This window comes from Lichenostomus cassidix, chromosome 23, assembly GCF_008360975.1.
Source record: "Lichenostomus cassidix isolate B80296 chromosome 23, HeHo_3.0, whole genome shotgun sequence".
NCBI classification, from domain to species: Eukaryota; Metazoa; Chordata; class Aves; order Passeriformes; family Meliphagidae; genus Lichenostomus; species Lichenostomus cassidix.
This window is the reverse complement of record NC_139503.1, coordinates 4,218,046-4,243,042: the sequence shown is the minus strand read 5'-3', so window position 1 is coordinate 4,243,042 and position 24,997 is coordinate 4,218,046. Positions and strand designations below refer to the sequence as shown.

The 24,997-nt window shown below is 53.1% G+C and overlaps 2 protein-coding genes across 19 annotated transcripts in view; one reads left to right on the top strand and one right to left on the bottom strand.

Annotated features, from left to right (window-relative positions):
* Nucleotides 1-1,513: 1,513 nt before the first annotated feature.
* On the top strand, nucleotides 1,514-10,728 carry TMEM200B (transmembrane protein 200B). Its single transcript, XM_085081059.1, has 2 exons — nucleotides 1,514-1,865; nucleotides 8,989-10,728. Exon 2 carries the CDS (start codon nucleotides 9,012-9,014, stop codon nucleotides 10,287-10,289), a length of 1,278 nt encoding a protein of 425 aa, XP_084937185.1. The 5' UTR covers nucleotides 1,514-1,865; nucleotides 8,989-9,011; the 3' UTR covers nucleotides 10,290-10,728.
* A 5,253-nt stretch (nucleotides 10,729-15,981) lies between these two features.
* EPB41 (erythrocyte membrane protein band 4.1) overlaps nucleotides 15,982-24,997 on the bottom strand; it is an 84,478-nt gene continuing 75,462 nt past the window's right edge. For 17 of the 18 annotated variants that reach the window (XM_085081040.1, XM_085081058.1, XM_085081039.1 and 14 more), the window contains 5 exons: nucleotides 24,353-24,481; nucleotides 22,308-22,409; nucleotides 21,787-21,867; nucleotides 20,190-20,297; nucleotides 15,982-19,313 (listed from right to left, as the gene is read on the bottom strand). In XM_085081040.1, coding sequence (XP_084937166.1) covers nucleotides 20,199-20,297; nucleotides 21,787-21,867; nucleotides 22,308-22,409; nucleotides 24,353-24,481 — 411 coding nt within the window. In that variant the 3' untranslated portion in view covers nucleotides 15,982-19,313; nucleotides 20,190-20,198. The remainder of the gene's footprint in view (nucleotides 19,314-20,189; nucleotides 20,298-21,786; nucleotides 21,868-22,307; nucleotides 22,410-24,352; nucleotides 24,482-24,997) is intronic. The other variant, XM_085081054.1, reaches the window with a different exon arrangement.

Sequence of the window (24,997 nt, the reverse complement as noted above, 5' to 3'; positions counted from 1 at the left end):
ACCCCTTCCCCTCCAGCTCTTTGGCCAGCACTGCCTGGCACAGGTACAGCCTCTGAATAGAAATCAAATTTTGCTCAAAAGCATTAATTTCTTCTGGATCATGGCATGCCCAGATTGGCTCCAGTTGTGGCCAAGGGAGACCTTAAATATGTTGCTTGGACAGCATGAAAAGCCAAAGTCAAACCCATTCCTCCCTGGGCAGTGGTGTTCCTTGTCTGGAAGGCTTGGGTGAGTGAGGCATCGTTCCACTCCAGCAGTGCAGCTGCCACCTTGGACCCTCAGCCATAATCCCTTCCCTCAAGAAACTCCAAAGATTCACAGAGGTTGCTTTAATTGAGCCTGGTGAGGAGGCAGAGAGACAACCCTGTGCAGAATTCCCCATGGGAATTTTATTTCCCTCATCATCAACCCTCTGGATGATGCTCCCTGCCAGAGGCAGGTGAGGAACCTGGTGTCCTGCACCTCAGTTTTAAGCTTTATCCCTAAAAACCTTTCCTGGGAAGTGTTCCCTGACACCCAGCTGGCTCCTGGATCTGCCTGTGGCTTGTGTGGTGTCAGTGGCAAAGTCACACGGGGAATTGCTGACTTGTTTTGTGGCTCCCTAGGGACAGCAGGGATCTGGGGAAAGTGACCTGGCACACTTTTAATTAAAGGCTGAGGAAGAGCAGAACATGGGGGCTCTGGGCAAGATAAGGCAGAATTTCCTCAGCACCCACCGGAGTGTTGGGGTGGAAATGTGCTGGTGAGGGCTTGGATTGGCAGTTTCCGTGGGTCGGGATGTGCCCCTGGTGGCTACCGCTGTGGGATGCTGCTCATTGCCCTGTGGGCATGGGGATGAGGAAATGGGGATGAGGGGATGGAGATGAGGAGATGAGGTGATGGAGGGATGGGGATGCCAGGATGAGCGGATGAGGATGCAGGAATGGGGGTGCTGTGCTGTAATCCCCGGGGCTGGCAGAGAGATCTGCTGTGTCTTTGGCAAGTTCAGAGGAGGGAAAACAAAGCCCTGCACTCTGAGCAGCTCCTTGCAGAGGGTCCACGCTCTGTGCCTGCCTGAAGGAGAAAATGCCTCTGTGTCCTGGGTTAGTACGGTCTGGGGGGGCTGCAGCAAACCTCCACCAGCAGGATTAACGTGGGATAATGCTTCCACCGAACTGCTGAACTGGAAGGGGGAATCCTCCTCAGCCCCAGTCCCAAATCAGGCCGGCCTGGCTTGGAGAACTGCGATCTTCTGGGGGGCTGCGGGCTGTGCTGAAGGGTTTTTGAGTAGTCCTTAGGATCAGAGAATCATGGCATAGTTTGGGTGGGAAGGGACCTTAAAGACCCTCCAGTTTCAACCCTCCCCCTCGGCGTGGGCAGGGACACCTTCCCCTGAGCATCCCACCCTGCGGGGGGGTCTGGGGTCGCCGCCGGGCGAGGGGACCCTGGGGCGGGGCGGAGGAAGCATCCCAGCCCGGCCCCTTCCATCCCCCGCCGCTGCCGGCCCCGCTCAGCGCCAGCCAAACCCCAAATCCCATCGCTCCCGCACGCCGATCGCAACTTTCCCACGCTCGGGAAGCGGCGGGCAGCCCGGCCGGAGCTCTCCCCGCGGGGGCACAAGGGGGTCCCGTCCCGGCCGTGTCCCCCGCCCGCCCCAGCGCTCCGCCCTCCGCGGGGCCGGGCGGAACTCGCCGCCCCCCCGCCTCGCCCAGGCGTCCCGGCGGCGGCCAGCGGGGAGCGGGCAGCGGGCAGCGGGGATCGCAGCGCTCCGCCGGCTCTGCCGCTCCATGGCCCCGGCCGCGGCGGCGGAGCGCAGCGCCCGCAGCCCCCGGGGCACCGGCAGAAACACCGGCCCCGGCGGGAGGGACACGGCTCGGCGGCCGCCGGTGAGTGCGGGGACGGGGGGCGGCGGTGGGGACACGAACACAGACACTGACACCGACACGGACACACCGACACGGACACGGACACACGGACACGGACACACAGCACCGGCCGTGCACGTCCACATCAGCCTCGGGCACGCAGAGCCGGGCGGGGTGCGCGCCGGGCAGCCGCGGACACGCAACACCCACGGGCACCGGGCAGGCACCGGGCAGCCACGGGCACCCATGGGCAGCCACGGGCAGCCACGGACACGGCGCACCGACAGACACAAACCCGCTCCCGCACACCCCCAGCACACGCAGGGACACCCGGACACACACCCACACACACACCCACACACACCAACACAGACTCTGTGCACACCCAGCTGTGCACAGATGTGCTCACACACACTCCCGTGCAAGCCCACACATCATCCTCACCCAGCCAAGACCCAGCAACTGGGCAGAACTGCCCCATCCCAGCACTTTTTTCAGTTCCCGAGGCTCCTGGCAGAGGGTTTGGGGTGAGCAGTGACCCCGCAGCTCATCCCCACCCAGGGTTTGATGTAGACACCCGAGAGAGGAGAAAAGGGTGGAAATCATCCCAGTAGATCCTGGAGTTTGGGATCAGGAGGGCCTGTGGGGCTCAGCTTTGTGGCATGAAGGGATCAGTGAGCACAGCTGGACCCACCGGTCTGTGTCACCTCTAGTGGGTTTGGAATCTTGTTCAGGAAATCAGGGAGATGTGTCTTTTGCAGGATAAAGAGTAGGGAAGACAGGGGGGTTAAAAAGCTGGACGTAAGAGTGATGCCAGCTGGGAGTACAGCTGGGAGCTTCATTGCTTGCAGGCCGAGTGGGATGTGGGCCTGGGGAGTGGGAGATGGGATCTGCACGTCTGTACCCACCGGATAACTTAGGCTGTGCCTCGGAGCAGGAGGACTTGGCAGCCCCCTGGACTTTTCCCTCCCTCCCCCCTTCCCTCCGTGCTGGCAGGGATTTTTCAAAGGAGCAGCAGGGAAGGTGCCAAATTCAGAAAGAGTTTGGTCCTAATTCCCTGGAAATCCCAGCCTATGGATTTTTTTTCTTCTCCTTCCTTTTTGCTTAGCCACAAAGATTTGCAAGGTGCTTGGTTGCAGCCTGCATCCTCGGGTGCTCTGCCATCCCACACCAATTCCAGAGTCAGGAATTCTCCCAGGAAATCCCCCTGAGCCCCCCACTCATCCCCCTCCTCCAAGCAAAGAGCTGCAATCAGAAATCCACCCGCCGTTTAAATTTAGATGTCTACATTATCTTGAATTTGAATTTATTAATTATTTGCATCTGGTTCCTATCAAAAAAGTTGAGCAATGCAGATGTCCTGATTTCAGCATTGGCTTGGGGGAGAAACACCAAATTTGTGGCATTTCCATTGTCTCCTAAAACAATGGCCCCTCAGCAGCAGCCAGAATTACGATCCCAATGCCATCTCAGGGGTCTGACATGTCAGAGTTCAGCATTATCCAGGTTGCGTGAGCTCCTCGCCATGGGTGACTCTGCGGCTCATTTCCCAGCCATGGAGATTAGTTTAATTAGCAGAGCAAATCTGGGTAAGGCAAGCTCTGGTAATTAGTAATCAGTGGGATGTTTCCACACACTTTCTTTGCCTGAGGGGTAGAGAGGCGTTTAGAGCGTGGCCCTGTTTTTTGGGAGCACGGAGGAGTTTGGAGAAGTCAAGGTGAATGCAGCTGGAGCTTTCTGGTGGAACTGGTGGCTCTCACTCCTCACATCCCATTTGTCCATCAGGACCTTCTCACCTGGGATCAAGCACAGGGTGGGAAACAAAAAGGGAGAGAGAGAGAGCCCTGTTTATCCCCAAACCACCCCATCTTTCCCTGGATCTTATTCCAAGTGACAGTAGTGCCCTTGGTGGCTCCTAAGTGCTGTCTGGGATGTGTGACCTGGTGATGGGAAGCCAGCATGATGCTTCTCCACACCCTGGCCAGCTGTGGGGGTGATGCCTCTGCTGAGAGGTGCTCGGTGGAGGTGGTTGTGTGTTAACCCCTCCATCCCATCCCATCCCATCTCATCCCATCCCATCCCATCCCATCCCATCCCATCCCATCCCATCCCATCCCATCCCATCCCATCCATCATTTACCTGGGGAAACCAAGGGGCACTTCTGACCTTTGGGTTGTCACTCCTGGGGTCTTCTGTGCTGCAGCAAAAGTGAAAATCTGTCACAACCCCAGTGGGACTCCCATTCTGGGACCAGAAGGTGATTCCCGCAGGGATGCAGGATAATCCTTCCCGTGCTGTGGTAATTAGCGTTATTGAGTTTATGTGGGAGCTTGTATGAGGGAACTTAATTAATTATGGTTGATTAATGGGTGTCCCCAGCTAAAGCTGGAGCTGGAGAACAGGTTTTGTCACCGCACTGGGGACATGCTTGTGCCAGGGTCACACAGGGAGGTTTTATGGGACGCTCTGGACTGGGAGCTGTGGTGGTGACAGGGTTTGCTCCAGCTGGGACACCCCCAGAAAAACATCTGGCAGATTTTTCTCCCATTCTCTCATTCTGGAGACCTTTATGTGTAGCCAAGGAAGGGAATTTGAAGTGAACTCAGAAAACCAGGAAAGGGGGAAGCACCATGCAGGTGGGGGATATGGAGGCTCAGACAATCCCGAGCATCCAGCGTGAGGGATGCCCTGGGATCACTGCTGCTCCCCTGCTGGCTTTGGCTTTGCTCTCCTCCAGCCAGGAGGGGAGGTTTGATGGGGAAGGAGCTGGTGCCTGGGTGCTGCTCCTGTGGTCCCCTCCTGCCCCGAGCTGGGGGCGGCGGTGGAGGTTGGGCTGAAAAGGAGTTATTTTTAAGCATCACATCTTGGCGCAGACTGTCATTCCCATTCTCCGTACCTTGCCGGTGGGTGGGAGAACCGGGGGGGCTCCAGCAGCTTGGCACAGCCTCACACCCAGAAGGCCTTGGCTGCCTGGGTCCCCTTTCCTTGTGGAGAGGGATTTGGGGGAGCTCAGCCACCTCAGGCTTGGATGTCACAAACTCCCCAGGGCTGGCATGAGGCAGAGGAGCTGAGCTGTGCTCGCTGCTTTGGGGTCTTGCCCATCACCGTGGCCTTTAGAAACACTGCAGGCTTTGCTGGCTGATTCAGCAGCGAATTGCAAAATCAGTTTATTCCCAAAATCAGGAGAGCATCTTTAAAGTCACAGTATTTTAGGAAAAGAAAAGGAAAACAGAGGTGTTTTGTGTTTGTTGGGCATTTCTTGGGTGCTCATTGCAGCCGGGGCTGCTCCTGTCCTGGTTCCCAGGGTGATGTGAGGACCCACAGGATGGGATCCTGCATCCAGGGTGGGATCCTGGGTGCAGAATGGGATCATGCCTCAGGGTTGAGCAGCTTGGGAATAGGGCAGGACAGCAATGCGGAGATGCTGGATTTTAACTGCCTGTGGTGGAGCTTGTCCCACAGTGAAGCCCTTTCCAGGTGTGAGCCAAGGCAAATAAAAAGCTCCTGGAAGGATAACTAGCAAGAAGGATAAACCTGCAAGGGGAAGGCCCTCAGAGATGCCTGCACTTGGCCCCTTGCCCTATGGCATCTCTCCAGCCCATCACTGAGCTGGGTGTCACCTCCTGTGGCACACCGGAGTGGCACTTCCAGACACCAGCAGGGCCCCTCATCCCTCATCCAGAGGAAAATCTGAAGCCAATTCTGCTTTTTGATAGCCTTTGATGCTGCAAATTCAAGCTGGCAGGGTGGTCATGGCAGGGGCAGAGCATCCCAGGAGCACCCGGGGGATGTGAGGATCCACCTGCAAGAGGGACTTTTCCCAAATTCTGCTTTCCTGCCATCCAGCTCCACTGCTGTCAGATGCGTTGGGATTTAGTGTCAAATTTTAGGAGCATCAGTCTGCGAAGGCGGCAGGAGAGGATTGAGGTGGGAGGGTGGAGCCAGCAGTGTGCCTTCGTGATGGGGGGAGGATTAGAAAAATATTTGGGTTTATTTTAATGCCAGGCTTATTGCGGGGATTGGGAGCTTAACCTGGCAGCAGAGCAGCGCTCATCCTGCTCCAGAGCAGCATTTACAGCTCCATACTGACATTCCATACTGCCATTCCTTCCCACTGGGAATCAAAACCTCAAAGCTGCTCCTGGTGAGCCATGAATGCCTCCGGGCTGGAGGGAGGTGGCCAGGAGTGCCAAGCCACTGCCTGTCCCCAGCACGGCCCTGGGCTGTCCCCCTGCCCTGGAATCACCCCAGAACCTCTGTTCTGCACTCCCAGCTGTGTCTGTCACTGCTGCTCCAACGTGGGATTAATCCACATTCACAGGAGTGTCGGCGGCTGCGGGGTGCAGGAGGGGATGGCAGCGCTGGGTTTTGTGTTTTATTTTTTAATTATTTTTTTTTCAAAGGGTTATATAACCTTGGGGATTCTATTAATAAAAGTAATGGTTTTGAACTCTGGGAACAACCAGCCCCAGCAATGAGCAAGGAAATGCTTCAAGTTCAGAACAGGGCGGTGGGGAGATAAGAGAGAGGAGCTGTGGGCAGGAATAGTGGCTGTGGCTGCAGAGGGGACAGAGGGGATTCCCTGCCTGCAGGCAGATTGGTGACATCTGCTGTCCCTCCTGCCAGCACCTCCATTCCTGAGCCCAGGGAAGAGGAGAGGAGGTGGAAATGGGTTTTTTTTCAGTGCCAGTGTGATCTGGGCGCTGTGGATGTGGGGAGGATGTGCTCCTCTCACCCATTCCTGAGCTGCCAGCTCCCTGAGGTGAACCCCTGTCTGCATTCAGTGCAGGAGTGTGACAAGAACAGCCTGGCACAGCCCAGGTGAGCATCACCTGGACTCAAATCACTGCCCTGGATGGCATCCAGGGGATGCTCGTGGTCCTCACAGGCAGGACCACAGGGATGCTTGTTGTCCCCCAGGGATGCTCTTTGTCCCCACAGGTGGGACCCCAGGCATGCTCCCTGTCCCTGTGGACACTGGCCTTGGTTCCACAGGGTGAGTTGGAGAGGAAAACAGCAGAATTGGAGTTAAAGAGGCTCTGGAATAAACCAGGAGGTGTCTGGTGTGTGTTCAGTGTGACTTTGGGGTCATGAGCTGTGAGAGATTCATGTTCCCACCCATCAGTATCCTAGAGCTTTCTCCTGCAATGTAGGGGAATATTCACTTTTAATCCCTAAGAACCAGCAAGGCACTTAAAGGGTTTGCTATAAAAATTAAGAGTGGTTGAAGCTAAATGGCAATTAGAGAAAATTGAGACATAACCTAAATCAGGGCATTTGGAGGCAAAAACCCCACAGTCTTTGGGATGTGTTCAAGTGTCCAGTTGTTTCCCTCTAACACCGAAATATTTAAAATCTCATTTTTCCATTCAGGATGAACATTGCTTTGGATTTATTGTGTTTCCCCCTTTGCCATGTGGGATTATCAATTTACTTTCCAGAAAGCCTTAACACCCCACTCAGCAGTGGCCTGAGGTTCGGGCTGGTTTGTTTGGGACTTTATTTTTTTTCCCCTCTAAATCTCCCTTACTCGAATTGTCACAGCCTGACAGCCTTGTGCCAGGAACAAGCTGTCATCCTGGAGCTCATATCTTCAATTCCTTCCCTCTGATGCTAATAACACCTTAAGATGATTAACTGGAGGGGAAAAAAAAAAAAAAAAAAAGTAGTATTTTTCTGTTGTTTGGATGCTGGTCACTGGGTCTCAGCACTTCATTCATCTTGGGGAGTAAAATTGGAGTGGACACCCCTCTCCTCCTGCAGGGTTCTCCTTGGGTTTGGTGTCTGGATTTGAATTGCTAAATATCCATGATTTCATATTGTCCAAATATTTTCCTGACAGTTTAAGCTGTCGTGGGGTGACAAACCCCCTCCCACACCATCCCTTGGCTGGGGGCCACCCTGCAGCTCTGCCTGCTCTCATCCACTTTGGGATGTTCCTCTGGGAGCAGCCTGGGCAGCATTCCCATGCTGGCAGTGCCAGGAGGCACTGGGGAGGGCATGGACACTCTGTCCTGCCCCAGCCCCGCTGCCAGCCACGGCTGGGCATGCAGCACCACACTGAGAGGACACGGATTCCTGTCAGCGTGAGCTTATTTATGTTTTTTTAAAGATGTTTTTGGTCTGGGACGTGTTCAAGGCCTGTTTTAGCTTCCCAGTGTCGTGGGGCTCCACTTATCCCAGGCACAATGGATGCTTCCTGCCAGGCTGCTCACCAGCTGTGCTGGGCAGCACTTCCACACCTTTTTGCTCCTCTAGGAAATAAAGTTCTGGATGAAATGACACACCATGCGCTGTAAATCCCTGTAAATCCCTGGATATGGAGTTTTATGTTGGTGTGTGTGACGGTAGGATGCTGGGGATGCACTGAGCAGGTCAGGGGAAATAGGAGACAGCAGAAAATTGGGAAAAACATCTCTTTTGGCTTAAGTTCTGCATGGGTTGGTGGGCCCTGCAGTCTGATGAGTGGCTTGGTGTTGGTTTAGGTTTTTAGTTCATGCTTGGATCATCACTCACAGGGCCCTGGGTGATGCAGCTGTGTCAGACCTTTCATTTGGGTTTCCAGTGCCTCAGTTTCCCCAGTGGATGAACAAATAGCCCCTTCCCTTGCTGCTGTTGTGGCAGACTGGGGGGTGACACCTTCTGCAGGTGTCATGGGACTGGGGTGACCCAGGACAGGTCCCAGTGCCAGCAATGGCTCCATGGTGGATGTGGCACGGCTGTCCTCATTCCCTGCACAGCCCAGGGGTTTAGAGGGACGAGTCTGGGGGCTTTGGGAGTGTGGCTGGAAGAGACTCCTCAGCAGTTCACTGCTCCTGGGTGGAGAGAGAGAGAAGTGACTTGAGGAGAGAGGGGAGCAATGGGGCAGAGCAAAGCTGCTGGTCCTGCCTGGTGTAACCTGCAGGCTCGGCGTGCTTGTGCTCTCGGCATCCCCTGCTCCTGTTATCCCTGTCCCCTCCGTGCTCCTGCCATCCCATGCTCATGTTGTCCCTGTCCCCTCCGTGCTCCTGCCATCCCATGCTCATGTTGTCCCTGTGCCCTTCATGTTCCTGCCATCCCCATGCTCCCAGAGTCCCTGTGGTCCCCATGGGCACGCAGACCCCCAGCACCTCCTGCTCACCTTTCCCTCCTCCCATCCTGCAGGAGCTGCGGCTGAGCCAGAGACGATGACGGCGGGGAGCACCGAGTCCAACGGGCCCCTGCGGGAGCCGGAGCAGGGGGGGCCCAAGGTGACAGTGACCCCGGTGCCACCACGGCGCCGCGGCCGCCGCCTGAGACGCAAACCCCCGGCAGAGCCCCCGCTGAAAGGACAGCTCCGCATGCGCTCGCCGGCCGGAGCCTTCGTCATGGTGGGCATCTCCGTGGTCCTGGTGGGCATGACCATCGCCGTGGTGGGCTACTGGCCCCACCGGGGGCACGGGGGCAGCGGGGCCAGGGCGGAGAACGGCAGCGTGGCTGGGGACGTGAGGAGGGAGGTGGCAGGCGGGCGGCCTGTGCCCCACAGCGAGAAGCTGAAGCTGATCGGCCCCGTCATCATGGGCATCGGGCTCTTCATCTTCATCTGCGCCAACACCATGCTCTACGAGAACAGGGACATGGAGACGCGGCGGCTCATGCAGAAGGGGCTCTACGGGCTGGCGGCGGGGCTGCCTGAGGGGACAGGCCCTGAGGATGGGCACTGCCAGCACGGGGACAGCCAGCCTGGCCCCAAGGCCAACGCCGAGTGCGTGGAGGGCTGTTACCAGGTGGACCTGTCCTGCCAGCCCTGCCCCGGCAGCAAGTGGTCTGAGTGCTACGGCCCCAACCGGCTGCAGAGCATGGCTGAGTTCCTGCAGCACCCTGCAGCTTCCCCTGCAGCCTCTCTGCACAGCCTGCGCTCCGCCGAGGCCAACCTGAGCCTCCAGTGCCACCCCAGAGCTGAGTCCCTGCTGTCCTCGGCCGTCGGGGCTTTGGCTCTGCCTGTCATCAAGCTCAACAACTGCTTGCTGGATGCAGCAGCACGGGGGGCTGGCAGGAGGGCAGAGAGGAGCCCTGCTGAACATCCCTGTGAAACAGCACAGCTCTGCCAGGCTCCCCTTTCCGTCAGTAGCAGCACCTGTGGCCAGGACAGGGGTGGTGGTGGCCACGTTGTCATCAGCATGGATGGTGGCTGTCCCGGCGTGGAGCCGCTGGCAGAGCTCAGCCTCGGCGTGCAGCTGCACACCCCAGGACACTCCAAATCGCTGGACCTGGGCCGGCCAGGGGTGCTGATGGTGGCCCCCATCAAGGACCGTAAGAACCGCAGCTGGCCACGGCTGGACCACGTCAGCCTGGTGGGCTATGCCAAGCTGGAGAGTACTGGCGAGTCGTCTGACCAGCTGCTGGAGCCCAGCGAGCCCCCGAGCCGGGCTGAGCCCAGACCCAGCTCCTGGGTGGTGGGCATGGAGCAGGGCACGAGGGTCTGACATCCCCGGCGCCCTCGGGTACTCTAACAACACCCCAGTCCCTCATCCTGGCCCCCAGACCCACCAGCAACCCCAAAACCCCACAGCCAGGAGGGGTTTGGGAGCGGCTTGCTGAGAGGAAGGTCCTGACCCTCTACTCTTGGAGGGCACTCGTCCAGGGTGGGATGCCCTTCCCAGTGGATGCCCTTGGCCTTACAAGCCCTTCTCCCGGTGGCTTTTCCAGAGGAATCCTCTCTTTGAGACCCCACACAAGTTGTGGGATGGGGATGTGGGGGCAGCTGAAGCCCCAGCAGTCCCCACAGCACTTTATTTCAGCGGCGTTGGGGTGGGGGGATGCTTTGAGGGGTGGTGTCCCCTTTTCCAGCCTCAACCCACCGGAAAACTTGCTTGGTGAGAGCACGAAAGCCCAGCAGGGCTATTAAATATTACCTGGATGCCATGTGGTCCTGCCTCGCCTCCTCCTCTTGCCTGTGGGATGCTCAGGAGGGGCAGTTGGTCCAGAGGGTCTGTGAGACCTTGTGCTCCACCCAGGCTCTACTGGAGAAGGAATGCTCCAAAATCAGCTGCTCAACATTCACAGGATGAGGTGATAAGCTCAAGGTTTGGGGTTTTTATGGAGACAAGGGATGTAAAAGGTGCCCAGGGAGCTGTGGGCAGTGAGCGAGGTGCTGCTGCCCGCCTGGGGTGCAGCAATTCCCAGAGCTTCTCTGTGGATCTGGGATGGTTTGGGCTGGCTTTTGGTGGGATGAAGGATGCAGGTAGTGGGAGGAAGGATGTGAAGGGGCAGAGAGGTGGGTGAGTGTCAGCACTGGTTTTTCCAGGTCCTGTTTGGTGCTGTTGTGGTGTTTTGGTGCCTGTTGGATGCAGAGCAGCAGCTGTATGGGATGAGGCCAGAGGGGCAGCCTCAGCACTGGGGTGGAGTCCTGGAGAAAAGGGAGCTGGGGGTTCATCCCATCCTTTCCTACTCCCTCCAGCTCTCTCTCTGGGGCAGGAGGAGCCCTGGGATGCCAGGGGGTGTGGAAGGATGAATTGGAGGGATAGGATGAGGACAGTTCTGCTCTCCAGCAGCTCAGGAGGCTTCAAAACGGCTGTGGCAGCTTAGATGGGATCTTTGCCTTTTGCCTTCCCAAAACCAGGGCCTGTTGGGATGGCTGAAATGTGTTTTATCTGCATGAAATGTTTGGGGGTTTTATTCCTGTCTCTGCTTCTCCCTCTCTGGCTGGAAGTGAATACAGAGTGTCAGACCTTGCAAACTTGGGGAATAAAGTCCTTTGGACTCCGAAACATCCCAGCAAAATAATTTGGAGATTGCCTTTCCTATCCCAGCCCTCTCTTTTCCCAAAAAGCAACCCCTCACAGTGTTTTGGGGTTATTTTCTGTCTCAATTTCCAATACCAGCCCTCCCAGAGAGGTTGGGTACAACATCCCCCTGTGCAGGGAGCAGAGATGCACCTTCAGCTGAGGTTTGGGGCAGTTGCATCCCAAAGGATTCACTGGGAGTGATAGCAGCCCAAGCTCAGCTATTTGTTTGGCTGCTTAATCTCAGCATTATTTAGGCACTGATGCAATGCAATAAACAGCAACAAGGAAAAGTCACCATCAGGGTCTATCCCAGAGCAGCATCCCAGGGGAAGTGCCAGGAGGTTGTTTTTGTCTGAAAATAACTTTTTACTTAGACTTAACCAGCTGCAGCCAGAGCTGATGGTGGGCCCTGGGCCATGCTTTGGAAACTGGCAGCAAGAAATTGGAGCCCAAAATGCCATAAGGAGCTGCACCAGAAGCTACTGGGAGCTTTTGTTTTAATTTTTCCTCTTCATTTTCTGGCTGAGGGTCAGTCCAACCCTAGGAAGTGGCTGATCACTGGATTGTGCCTGCACCAGCATTCTCCTCCTGCCCCATCCTCCTCCCCAGCCCAGCAGCATCCTCCAGGGAGGAATTTCTGAGTCACAAAGGGATCGTTTCAAAATGCAAAGCTGCTTGATTAATTAATCTGGCAGGGTGAGAAGTCCAGTGCCTTCTCCAGGGAGAACAGCATCTGTTCATCCCTCACCTTCAGCTCCACCTGTGGACACCATTTCCAAAATATTTGTGGGGTTTTAACTGCAGGTTTCTGCAGATGGATGCTGTGTGTGCTGTCCTCAGTGTGCTGGGAATAAACTGGGCAGGGATGGGGCTGGGTTAAAACAGAAATTAAAAGAGAAAGTAAAAATATATTAACCCCCACCAGCAAGGGACCTCTCAGCTGGTGCATGCCTACAGAACAGCTTCGTTTGGGCCAAAAATGGGTGAAATGTGAAGAATGGGTTGAGGGAGCCACTGCCACAGGCTGTGTGTGGGAGGTGAGCCCTGGGGAGCTGCAGACCCTGCATAGTAGGGTCTGTAAGAGGCTCTTATGCCCAGGGACACTCCAGCAGTGCCAGCAGTGCCCTGACTTGCTGCTGGGACACCTCTGGCCCCAGGGAGCGCAGCAAACACAGCTGGGGACAAAGATTTCAATCCACCCATGGTACTGCTTGGCCCTCGGCTGGTTTGCAGGTCTTTCTCCTCCTCCTCCTCCTCCTCCTCTCCCCACAGTGATGGTCACAGCCATGAATCTGCCTGGCTGCAGAGCCCTTCCCTAAGATTTAAGGTCTGTGGGAGGCGAGGGCTCTGCTCCTGGTGTGCACTTGCAGTACAGCCAGCAGTGAGTGATCCTGACCATAAATCTGCCGAGGCGTTGGGAAGATGAAGTGTCACTTCAGGGGTGGTGTGACCTGAGCTGAGTGGGTTTTGCCCTTCGTGGGTGATGATGAGCAGGGTGATGAGTGCAGGGTGATGGGTGCAGGGTGATGGGTGCAGGGTGCTCCCCAGGGCTCTAACACCATGGGACCTTTGACAGGGGGCTGGTTTTGGTTGCTTTACTTTCACAAAGGGCAGTAGTGTGACACAAAATGCTTCTCTGCATTGATGACCCAGCTCTGAGCCAAAGGCACCCATCCTAGTGCTGCCCAGGGGAGCTGGGATGTGGCTAGAGCTGGGGTGAGTTTGGGAGTAGTTAATTATTTGTTTTTCTTCTTTTCCTGTGGGTTTGGGGGTGTCCTGCACAGGCTCCCTAGGCTCTGCACATTAACCCTCCTACAGAAATGGGCTGAGTAATGTGACATGGATCCCCTTGGGGCTAGTCCTGGGTCCAAAGCCAGAGTTCCCCCAGTACTGTCAGCATGCCATGGGATGTGTCCAGGCAGCTGAGTGTCCACACTCAGCTTCCCTCTGTGGTTTTGGCCTGAAGCCCATCAGGGACCACTGCCTATACTGGGGGCAAAAAGCAGAAGACACCCATGGATCTGTAGGGGTCCTGCAGTGATGTTTCCCTGGGGGTTGAGGATGGAGCAGGGATGAATCCAAGGCCATTGACTGAGCTGCTGCAGGACCTAAGGTCACTCTCCACCTCTGTTTCTGGCTTTTCTTTTGTGCCTCAGTTTCCCCAGTGATGGAGCTCTGAGGTGAGCTGAGCCTGTCCAACCTGGCCCATTGCCAAAATAATTCCTCCCTTTCAGTGCTGTTTATCTCAGCTCCTGGGATGAACAACCCCAGGCTCTCCCACCTGGAAGGATGGAGTCACCTCTCTGCTGCCCAGCTCCCAAAGCAATTCCCCCTGGAGCCCTGAGGGTAACCCATATCCTCTGGGAGCATGACTGGCTGCTGAGCCCCAAAAACAGGAGGAACAGCCTAAAAATAGCCTGGGCTGGAACGAGCTGGAGACTGAATGGGAACTTTCTCCTCCCAATGTGACTGCTGCTCCTCTGGGTTGAGTTCTGGAATGGAGACATGAGGAAGGACCAGGGATGGGTGACAAAGGGAAGCGACTTGTGTGGCTTTCCCCCGAAGGATGGGATATCCAAGACAGAGTCATTGCCTTTGGTGTGGGATTTGGGGGCTGGAGCTGGTGCAGGACCACCCAGGAGCACAGACTTGGCCCCCTGAGAGCTGCTGCCTGCTGTGCAGCTGGAACAAGGGGTTGGGGTTTTATTTATTTGCATCTGGATTGCCATGGTGCTTGTTTGCCTAATGTTTTTCCTTGCTCATAGCCAGGCAAAATGCCACAGGCAGCATTATCACAGCCAGAGCAGGAGGGGGATAAAGGCACCCTGGGCTTGGGACACCCACTCAGAGGGGCTGGAATGGGGGGAGCTTTGAGGAAAAGCCTTTCCAGTCTCCTGGGATGGCCCCAGACTGAGCAGGATCATGGCTGAGCATCGAGGTGGTGATTGCTGTCCATGCACTGCACCCTGGGGAAATGAGCTCAGGACACTTCTGCCCTGGCTATTTTGGATGGGGTTCCAGTGTCCCCTGGGCTGGGGTGTCCCTTCACTGGCCGTGGCAAACAGTCCCCCAGCAAAGCATCGTGGTTTGGGTGGATGGGCAATGTGGCACCATATCCCTGGTGCCACTGATGTCCCTGCAGTGTGTCCAGGACAGGGATGTGCCAAAGCCCCTTGGGAATCACCATCAGCCCTGTGCTCCCTCCCCATGGGAGTCCCAGTAATTCTGGTAATTCTGTTCCCAGCAGAACACATTGGTGCAATCCAGCACAACCCCCTATTGCCAAAGCTGGCAGCTGTGGGACAGACTCAGACCCACAGGAGCCTGACAGAGCTTGGAGCTGCTGCACAGGTGAGGCTCAGCAGTGCCAGGAGTGGGAGCAGGTGATGAGCAGGGCACTGAGCAGGGCACTGACACCTCAAAGTGCAGCTGGCAAAGGGATGAAGCCATTTGTTGGTTGGTTGTCCCCAGATATGATGTTTTTGGGGCTGTGGTTCATGCCCAGCCATGACCCATCACAACACAAAGTGCCAGGACCTCCCCAAGCCCCAACTCCCCGGAACAGGATGGTTTTGGCATAACTCTACTGATGTTGGGGAGGTCAGGAGCCTGGGAGATAAAGGGACATGGCTCTGCTGCAGAGCTGAGTGAGTCACATCGCTGTGACACTTACGGGAAAGCAGCTCTGCTGGTGGCAGCTTCCCAACTCTGCAGGGTCAGTTTGTGAGGCTCCTTTGCAATTTTGGCTTTGCAGGACACTGAGATTGAATACTTGGAAGCAAACTAGCCAGGGTCAGGGTGGAAGAGGTGACAGCTGTGTCTGCAGCAGTGGCAATTCACAGTGCTTTCAGCATGGCATGCCATGTGCCACCCTTCCCTTTCTGCCACTTAGGGAAACTGAGGCACAGCGAGGTACCACAGCCACCTCCCAGGCTGCCCTGCCCCAGGCAAGCTCTTCCCAGCCAATTCCCAGTCTCCAGCTGCCCTGACTGGGCCAACTGGCTCTTGCTCTCTGTCAGACCAGCAGCCAGGATGCCCTGTCAGCTTTCTGTGCCTTATTTCTGTCCCTCCTAAAGCTGCTGCAGCCAGAGAAAAAATGAGGTAAGACCAAAAAAATCAATGGCTTTGACATTTCCTCCCACTCCAGTTCAATCAGAGTTGGGCAGCACAAACCTCTGCAGCTCAAAGGGAGGTTTTATATCAAGTGAAGCTTCTTTGGGGCAAATTTGGATTCTGGGAATTGCTTTCTGCCCTTTTGGGGGATTTGGTCCCACATGTGACCACAGTGGGAACTGTCTGAAGGGGAGCCAAGTTACCCCAAAGCCAGGCTGAGGAGAGAGACCTGGAGGAAGGTGAGGAGAAGGAAGATAATTCAGCGCCAGGGAGAGAATTTTGTTTGAAAATTTATTGAAAAATGCAATACAAGAAGCAATATTGAACACTTAGGTCTGCCTAAACGCTACGGCAACTTTCCCTTTGATTCACTATGAAAATCCAAAATAACAGCTTCCATCACTAGTTGATCTAGAAAGTTTTGCCAACTTTAAAAGTTCCTAGTTTTATAAAGAGTGTAAATGCCTAGACTAGACAATTCACAATTGCCTTAAAAAAATTTTACAAAGCTCCTTCATCTTCTCAACTAAATTATTTATTTTTATTTTTTTTTTACAAGTTTCATCTCTAAGGCTGGGACACTACCACCTCTTAAGGTAATTGTACAATTAGGAAAAATCAGCAAACCACAGTTTATTAAAACCAGAAATCAGTCAGTCCTTTGCTACCACATCTCTGTTGGTCAGGGATTGCTACAGGGCAACCAGAGCTGCCATTCCAGTTTAATGGAGGAGAACAGGAGCTCCTTGCTTTCCTTTCTATAAAAACATTCATTCATATATAAATAGCTTCCATATAATGTATATTATACAATCAAGACAGTCTCTGGGTGAATTTGTGGAGTGGGAAGAGCTGGGAACATTCATATAAATAGACCTTACTTAGCTGGTTTGTCCCTAGAGCTGACACAGCATGCTCAGAGCCAAGGATGTTCAACCCCACCAGAGGTGGAAGGGGAGTGGGCAGCCCCACTGGATGAGGGTGGGAGAAGCTTCTTCTGCTTTTATCTTCTTCCCAGGCTGCTGTCCAGATCCTGGGCTCAGCACTGTGTTGGTGGGGCTGGAAACCCCTGAGGTCAGACAGCAGGTGATGGCAAAGCCAACAAAGCCATGACTTACTGCAATCACTCCAGGAGAAGCAAGGACTCAGTGTGAGAATGGACAACCTGGAAACAGCTACCCAAAATCCATCCTTTTGGAAAGGAACCTCTCCTGACAGCAGGTTTCTCACCTCAGAAATCCCCTGCCTGGGGTGTTCTGTCCCACTCATTGTGCTCAGGGCATGGGACACCCCAAGGGAACACCCAGGAACCACATTCCCCTAAATTCTGACAGCCAAGCGCCTTTAAGTGCTATGGACAAACTTTTCCCACTGGTAAAGCCCAGAAATCCTCTCAGCCTCTGCTCCACGTGCCCCTTCACTCTGGTGGCTGCTGCAGGTGAGAAGGAAGGACTGAGTGGCAAAGAACTAAATTCCCAGAGGAAGGACAGTGCCAGAGGGTGCTCACTCAGCACAACGGGTGTTTAAGGCAAGCATTACCCGACTAAGCTGAGGACAGTGGAGACACACAGCCATTCCAGGGTCTGTGTGGCAGAATAAGGAAGGAAAGGGCTTTTCAGACATGGATAGGAAGACTTAATTTCTACACTACAGCTGTGGAGCCCAGGGCTCCCCAGATCCCCAGGGCAGGATGCCCAGAGGAAGGCAGAGCATCCCAGGAGGGGACTCTGCACCCAGAGCAGCCCAGAGCAGCTGGCATGGGGAGGCTGGAGGCTGAGCAGGACCCAGGGACAGCAAGGCTCAAAGAAAGCCAAAATCCAGTAGCTCCAGCAGAGTCTCCAATCAATACTGACAGCTTAATTAGAATTGCACCTGAAGCTGAAGCTGCAGCAGTCCCAGTGTAGTTCCAGGGCTGTTTGCAGCTAAACAGTGCAGTCGTTGCAGCCTGAGCAAAATCCAGTGACTTCTGAAATACATTATTTGAATTTAAAACTGGAGAGCTTTTTTTCTTTATTGCCATTTTCTTCCCATCCTCGCCTGAGGAGCAGAGCACTCCCTGCCCTCAGCTACCACTGTGCCACACTATATATATATATTTATACATTAAAAAAAAAATCACAACCTCAAGTGGACTCCAAAGTGTTCACAAGTGTCTGGGCAGACTCTTGACAGAGCTTGGTTGGTTTTTTGCTTCTTGAATTTCAATGCTGGAAGGACAAACCAGGTAAGAACATTCCCACAAAGCTGGGAGAGCAGCAGTGGGAGCACATCCAGCCCCTGGAATCATGTTTTTTCATCACCCTGTGCTGGAGATGGCTCTGGGGGTCTGTAAGCTCAGCCTCAAGATTCAGACAATCACCCTGATATTTCATTCCAGCAAGGAGGTCATGAAGCCAAATCCAGACCCTCAGGCCAGTGTGGAAGAGGGAATGTCAGCAATTCCCATGTGGTTTGGCTCTATCACAACCAGCAACACCTGACACCTCCTAAAATTCCTTGTTCAGCCTCTCCAAATACAGCTTGCAGGCCTAGGAAGGATTGTCTAAAGGAGTTTAAATTAAATGATAATAGGATACACGCTCTGGGAAATGGGGAACGTGTTCAGCTTTAAATAGCACTGTGAGGGGAGGAAAAAAAACCCCAACCCATGACTTACAAAAAAAAAAAACCCTCCCTAATTTAAAAATCATGAACACAAACAAGTGAAAAACTATGACACTGAAAAAACTCAGTTCCTGTGAATGATGCAGAAGCCTACCTTAACAGCATCCTGAGTCCAAACACCTTAAACACACACTTCTAAGGGCTTTTTAATTTAATGGCATCTAGAAAACACAAACAGGTGGGGAGCACTCAGCAGAGACACACGGGAAGAAGGTGAGATGCTATCACAGTCCTCTTAAAGCTCTAAAAATTCACAGTATAAGATAACTTGAAGCAACTTCCAGTATTCCTTAAATCTAGTCAGCTATTCAGATGTGTGCATAGGCTACACCACAAAACCCTACTGTGATCACACAGGGCTGGAACCCAGCGGGGAGGGAGCTCAGAGCAGCCCAGGGGTTGCAGCAGGGCTGGAGCTCCCCAGAGCTACAGAAATAATCCAGAGGCAATTGGAAATGCTGCACAAAAAGTCTGACTCTCCTGGCAGAAGGACCCACGGCTTCCTGAAGGCGTTTATGGATCCTGCAGTGGGAATATGCATGGATACAGCTCCGTTATCCCTGAAGAGGCAGAGGGAATACAAGTTAAAACAGGGAGCCCTGGAGCCCTGCAAGGTGGGGATTCTGTGTCTGAAGAGGCTTTGTGTGAGAGGGAATGCAAAACTGAAAACCTGTAAAAAATATTCAGTACAGTTAGAAATATGGCATATTTCTGTCACAATAGATATAAAAAAAAAAAAAAAAAGCCCAACAAAACCCTATATCCAATAGGATCCAGTGGAGTCTGGAAAAATCCCAAGTAAAATGTCAAAGCGCAACTCTTAATAAATGATATGAATGTCTCTGAGTGTCAAGTCTGAAATCTGAGGTCTTTGTGCTCCAGGTAGTTTCTTGGTAGTTTTCCTGGGTTTCTTTTTCCTGGTGGTGTGGCTGGCAGGAACGTTTCCTAGGAAGAGAGGAACAGGGTAAGTTTCAGCTACCAACAGCAGCTTGCTGGGGAGACAGGAATCTGCCTCCCTGAAGTGGATGGGAACTGAATTCAGGTGAGTTATCCCCAATGGCAGGTGAGAAGTGCCTAAAGGGGCTCCAGGAGAGCTGGAGAGGGACTGGGGACAAGGGATGGAGTGACAGGACACAGGGAATGGCTTCCCACTGCCAGAGGAAGGGTTAGATGGGATATTGGGAAGGAACTCTGGAAGGCCCTGGCACAGCTTGCCCAGAGAAGCTGTGGCTGCCCCTGGATCCCTGGGAGTGTCCAAGGCCAGGTTGGACAGAGCTTGGAGCAGCCTGGGACACTGGGAGATGTCCCTGCCATGGCAGGGGAAGGGACATGATGAGCTTTACCATCCCTTCCAACCCAAACTATCCCAGGATTCTGTGATCACTGCCATGGGGCAGGATGGGCTTTACAGCACTGAGGCACAGGCAGAGCTCCTGGATTCCTTTAGCAGCTCCTTCCCAAACTTATAAAAAAATACAAAAAAGGGAATTTCCAGGGAAGCTTGGGGTCCAGCTCAAGGGTTACTGGGCACTGACATGGGTGTGAGTCTATGTGGCTCCCTGTGCTCCCAGCACACTGCAGATGTTTGGGAAGGCAAAGCAGCCTCATGGCAGGAGCTCTGTAGCTTTTAACCCATTCTGGATGATTTCCACAGGCTTAGCCTGTCTGTGACTGCCTCATCAGCCTCCATGGATCTAACAGGACCAGCCTGAGCAAGGCTCAACAGAGAACAATGATCATTTTACTTCAGCTCTGACCACATTTACCCAAATCTCACATGCACAGAGGTCAATCACCACCCGAGGTGGTCTCTCTACTCACACAGCCTGGCTACTCCTCTGCGATCTCAGTCTCCTGGTGCACAACCACTTTGGTCACCGACATGTCTGGGTGCTGCTCCTTGGCAGCCTTGATGGCCTGGGCCAGGACCTGTGGGACAGCATGGGAGAGCAGGGGTTAGAGTGTGTCAGAGCGTGTCAGAGCACAGGTTAGAGTGTGTCAGAGCGTGTCAGAGCATGGCACCCACCATCCCCAAGGACATAAGAACCTGCTTCTCTAGGGTATGAAAAAGAAAAGTGGATGCACTTCACAGAATTACAGAAGATGCCAAATTGGAAGGAACCCACAGGGATCACTGAGTCCAGCTCCTGGCCCTGCCCAGGACATCCCAACAACCCCACCCTGTGCATCCCTGGCAGTGCTGTCCAAAGGCTCCTGCAGCTCTGGCAGCCTCAGGCTGTGCCCATTCCCTGGGGAGCCTGGGCAGTGCCAGCACCCTCTGGGGGAACAACCTTTCCTGATTTCCAGCCATTCCCTGCTCCTGTCCCTGTCCCAGGGAGCAGAAATCAGAGCTGCAGCCCTCACTGAGCTCTGCTCTTAGTCAGCTCTGCTCCAGCTGAACTCAGCTGACTCCTCCTGACCCTTCACCATCTCCACAGCCTCCTTTGGAATCTCTCTAACTGCTTTAGGTCTTAAATTGTGGTGCCCAAAACTGCCCCAGGGCTTCAGCCACACACTTTGGTGACTTTTGGTACTTTTACATTATTTCTGGAAGGAAAAGCACCATTTAAAGAACATCCCCCCCATCTCTCCACTGTTCCATGGTAGAAGGTGGATGAGTGCAATTAAGCAAACCCTGCTTATTCTTCCATCAAGTGTGACAGGCACATTTCAGACATCTCAGACATTTTCTGTTGGAGTTCATCAACTAGATCTTGTCATAAGAATATTCTCCACCCCCACGATACTTGTGACTAAATTTAAATTCGAAGTATAATTCTCTGATGACAAAATCCTCACTTCCAACACACGCAAGAGGCCAACGAGGCTGAGTCATCAGAAGGGTTTCACATAAAGCCAAAGAGAAGTAATGCAGGTGCTGAGTGCTCTGAAATTACTTCTGGCACTGTAGAGTAGCAAAAGTGCTTCAAAGTTATGGGAAAATGAACACAGATCAGCCAGAGGTCAAGGCAAACCTTTATTTCACGTTTTTATGGACTTTTTATAAAAAAAAAACTACAACTGTCCAAAACAATTCTGGAACCAAAACTTTGCTGCCAGCACTAGTTTCAGAATAGAATTCAGCTTTGCTGCATAATGTCAAAAAGGAATTTATTACTGATATAGAATCATGGAATGGCTTGGTTGAGAATGGACCTAAAACCTCATCCCATTCCAGCCCCTGCCACAGGCAGGGACACCTTCCACTAGACCAGGTTGCCCCAAGCCCTGTCCAACCTGGCATTGAAAACTTCCAGGGATGGAGAAGCCACAATTTATAAAAATATACATTTTGAAGTTTTAATTCTACCCTAGTAAAATTTCCCTGGGTCATATTTTGGTAACAATTTCTTTGAACAGGCAGCCTGACTGTCTGACTTTAGCCAGCTCTGGGAAGCTCTTTTGGATTACATCCTACCTGGTCATGGTCCACATCTGCATCTCCTGTGATGACAATCCTCTTCTCAATCCGTGTCTCTGAAATGCCACCTTTCACAGTCTAGAACAGAAGGAAAAGCTGCTGTCAGTGTAGAAGTGCAGAGGAGTTGGAGCTCACTGGGGCTGCCTGTCTAAAGATGAGATCCAAAAATAGTGTCACCAAATAGTGCTGTTGTACCACAGCATTAGAGTCACGGGGGAAAGTGCTGCTGCTCAAGGAAAAACTGACAAATAGTCATTTTTTATAGCTGAGCCATGGAAGAGTTTTTCCTCACAGTACAGCTCTTGCTGCTGTCCCACAACAATCAGAGGCTGTGCTGCAATTAATGCACAATGCACAGACTTAACACAGGCAAACCTGAGCCCCTCATGCTTTGCTAAAGGTACTAATCATGTATTTGAAAGGACCTCTCAAAAGCTTTATTTTTCTCTCATTCATCCCTGCCCATCTCTCCATCAGGCTGTTGTCTGATTTGGTGTTCTGTGGTGTTCCTGGGTTACCTTGGTGATCTGGGTGGTGGTGGTGCTGCTGGTGGTTTCTGAAGTGATGGTCTGGGCAGTCAGCAGGATCCCAGGGTCTAAATCCCCATTGCCACCATCTGTCTGTGGGACACAAGAACAGCCCATCAGCCCCTGAGCAGTGGGGACAGAAGCACGGGGGACAGATCCACATCCCCAGAGCTGGACAGAGGACAGTCTGAGGAAAGAAGCTCCATCGTGGAGCACAAGACAGAACAAGCCAACCTGTGCCCAGGTGCACAAAAGCTGGGCAGGTCTCTGAAAACTCCAACTCCCTGGGCTTTAGGGCTGGAAAAGCAGAGATGCTGCAGGGAGGACCTGTGACAGCCCTCAGGCCAGGAGGGCTGGGATGTACCCAAATGTGACATGCTGCTGGCCCTGCAGTGCTGGGCATACCATCCATGCCTGAACCACAACAGGAGACCAACACAGACACTGACCCTAAATTTCACCCATCTGCATCCATGAAGAGCCACAAAGCCACTGCAGAAGCAATGAACATTTGCTGAAACAGGAATAACTTTCATAGCTGGTTCTTGGACCTTATCCTGCCTGACTCAACCACTCAAGGTCTGCCAAAAATCCCAGACTAAGTCATCCTGGCCAGCTCATCCTGGCCATGCTTTCCATGTCCCCCCACTGGGCAGCATCCTCGCCAGGCACTGGGACAGTATCAGGAATTACCACAAGATGGGACCATTTTCCACAGTCTGGAAGAGATCTCCTGGCACTTCACACCGTGGTGCACGAATGGCTGACTGATCCCAGCCCTGGAGATCACTTTTCATTTCCCAGTTAGAGCAAAACTCCTCTATTCACCTACTCACTTGCTGGAAGCCAGGGCAATGCTCACCACCATTGTCTGAACGATTCCTCTGCAGTTGGGGAGGATGCTGAGCAGCCACAGGATTCCTCAGGAATCCCAAATTATCCAATCATGAGATTCCTGCACCCAAAACAACATCCCACAGTCCCTTGACTCCAACAGCAGAGCCCAGGCTGCTGCTGACAACCACAGTGATGGCAATGCCAAGCTGACACAGACTCCAAAATCTCAAATATATAAATAAAGTCTGGGAGAGACGGGGGTGTTCAGCCTAGAGAAGAGAAGGCTCCAGACCTTAAAGCCCTTCCAGTGCCTAAAGAGGCTCCAGGAGAGCAGCAGAGGGACTTTGGACAAAGGCCTGGAATGACAGGACAGGGGAATGGCTTCCACTGCCAGAGGGCAGGGAGAGATGGGATCTTGGGAAGGAATCCTTCCCTGTGAGGATGGAGACGCCCTGGCACAGGGTGCCCAGAGAAGCTGTGGCTGCTCCATGCCTGGAAGTGTCCAAGGACAGGCTGGACATGGCTTGGAGCAGCCTGGGACAGTGGAAAGTGTCCCTGCCATTGCAGGGGGCTGGAACTGCATCAGCTTTAAGGTTCCTTCCATCCCAAACCATCCTGCAATTCTGTGATTAAAACCTCTTTTAGACTGAGGATTAATTTTAACCTCAGCAATGAATCCATACCTGATTAACTTAATATTGCTCCACTAATATTCTCACTTTCCCATCACCACATACCCACTCAGGCTGCGTTTTATACAAAACATTTGGTGTTCAACATCCATTTGAGTCTTGACACCTAAAGGATGACCAAATAATTTATAAATCAAGTCCTGAAGAGGCATAAACAGCAAGGGGAGCTGGGACAACAAGACAATGCATCTCTTGCAGAAGAAAGACCAACTCAGGTTAACCTTGTCCAGGCAAATCCACATCCTGAAGCCACCAGCGGCTGAAGATAAATTCTGTTTGCAAGCACATCTTGAAAAAATAATTACTCTTCAGGGACAGCAAAACCACTGCTCCTCTGAAAATACCAGATGCACCTGAAAATAGTGTCCACAGCATCAGTTAATGCCTGTGCTGCACTCAGATGTGTGGAGAAAGGCAGGTGCTGTTGTTGCATCCTGAAGATTTGGAAATAAAATATTTACTTGAGTTTAATTAAACCTCTGGGAAACTAATCAGAACACACCTTACCTGTGCAGCTTCATAGGTGATGGTCTTTGTTTCTGTATGGACAATGGGAACCTCTTTTGTGGGAATTTCACTTTTGACAGCGCTGGACACGTCAGAGATGGTGACAGTCTGTGTCTTCACTAGCGGGGGCTGTGAGGGTTAAAAACATCTTGTAAACACCCAATTCCCATCTCCACATCCTGACCGGGCTGCTGGCAAGTGTTCTGACACTGATCTGATAAAAGCACTGTGGGAACCAAGGTCAGCCTGGAAATCTTTTGGTTCAACTCTCTGCAATGACACACTGCTCCAAGGACAGAGATCGGGCGTGAGGATTAGACAGGCAGAAAATCCTCCAGCCCTTCCCCATGCCATGGACTCTGCTCAGCCCAAACCATGCATTAAGGGCTTAAAGGGTGTGTCTCAACACCACAGCCGCTGCCTGCACTGATTCTGAACTTTCTAATTACCAGAAGCTCATTGTCAGCTGCCAGGAGAAGATGACCCTCATCTGCTGGTGCCAGTGTCAGGATTAACACCAACTCTGGGCACACAAAGACTTGATCACAGCTGTGCAGCTTTATTCTGACCTCAAGTGCAACCCCACGTTATTAAAAATCCTCATCAGATCTTGAACTTTTATTAAATCAATGTCAGATAAAACAG

Excerpts from the sequence above, each read along its gene's own strand:
- TMEM200B (XM_085081059.1), top strand. The coding sequence starts at position 9,012 with ATGACGGCGGGGAGCACCGAGTCCAACGGGCCCCTGCGGGAGCCGGAG.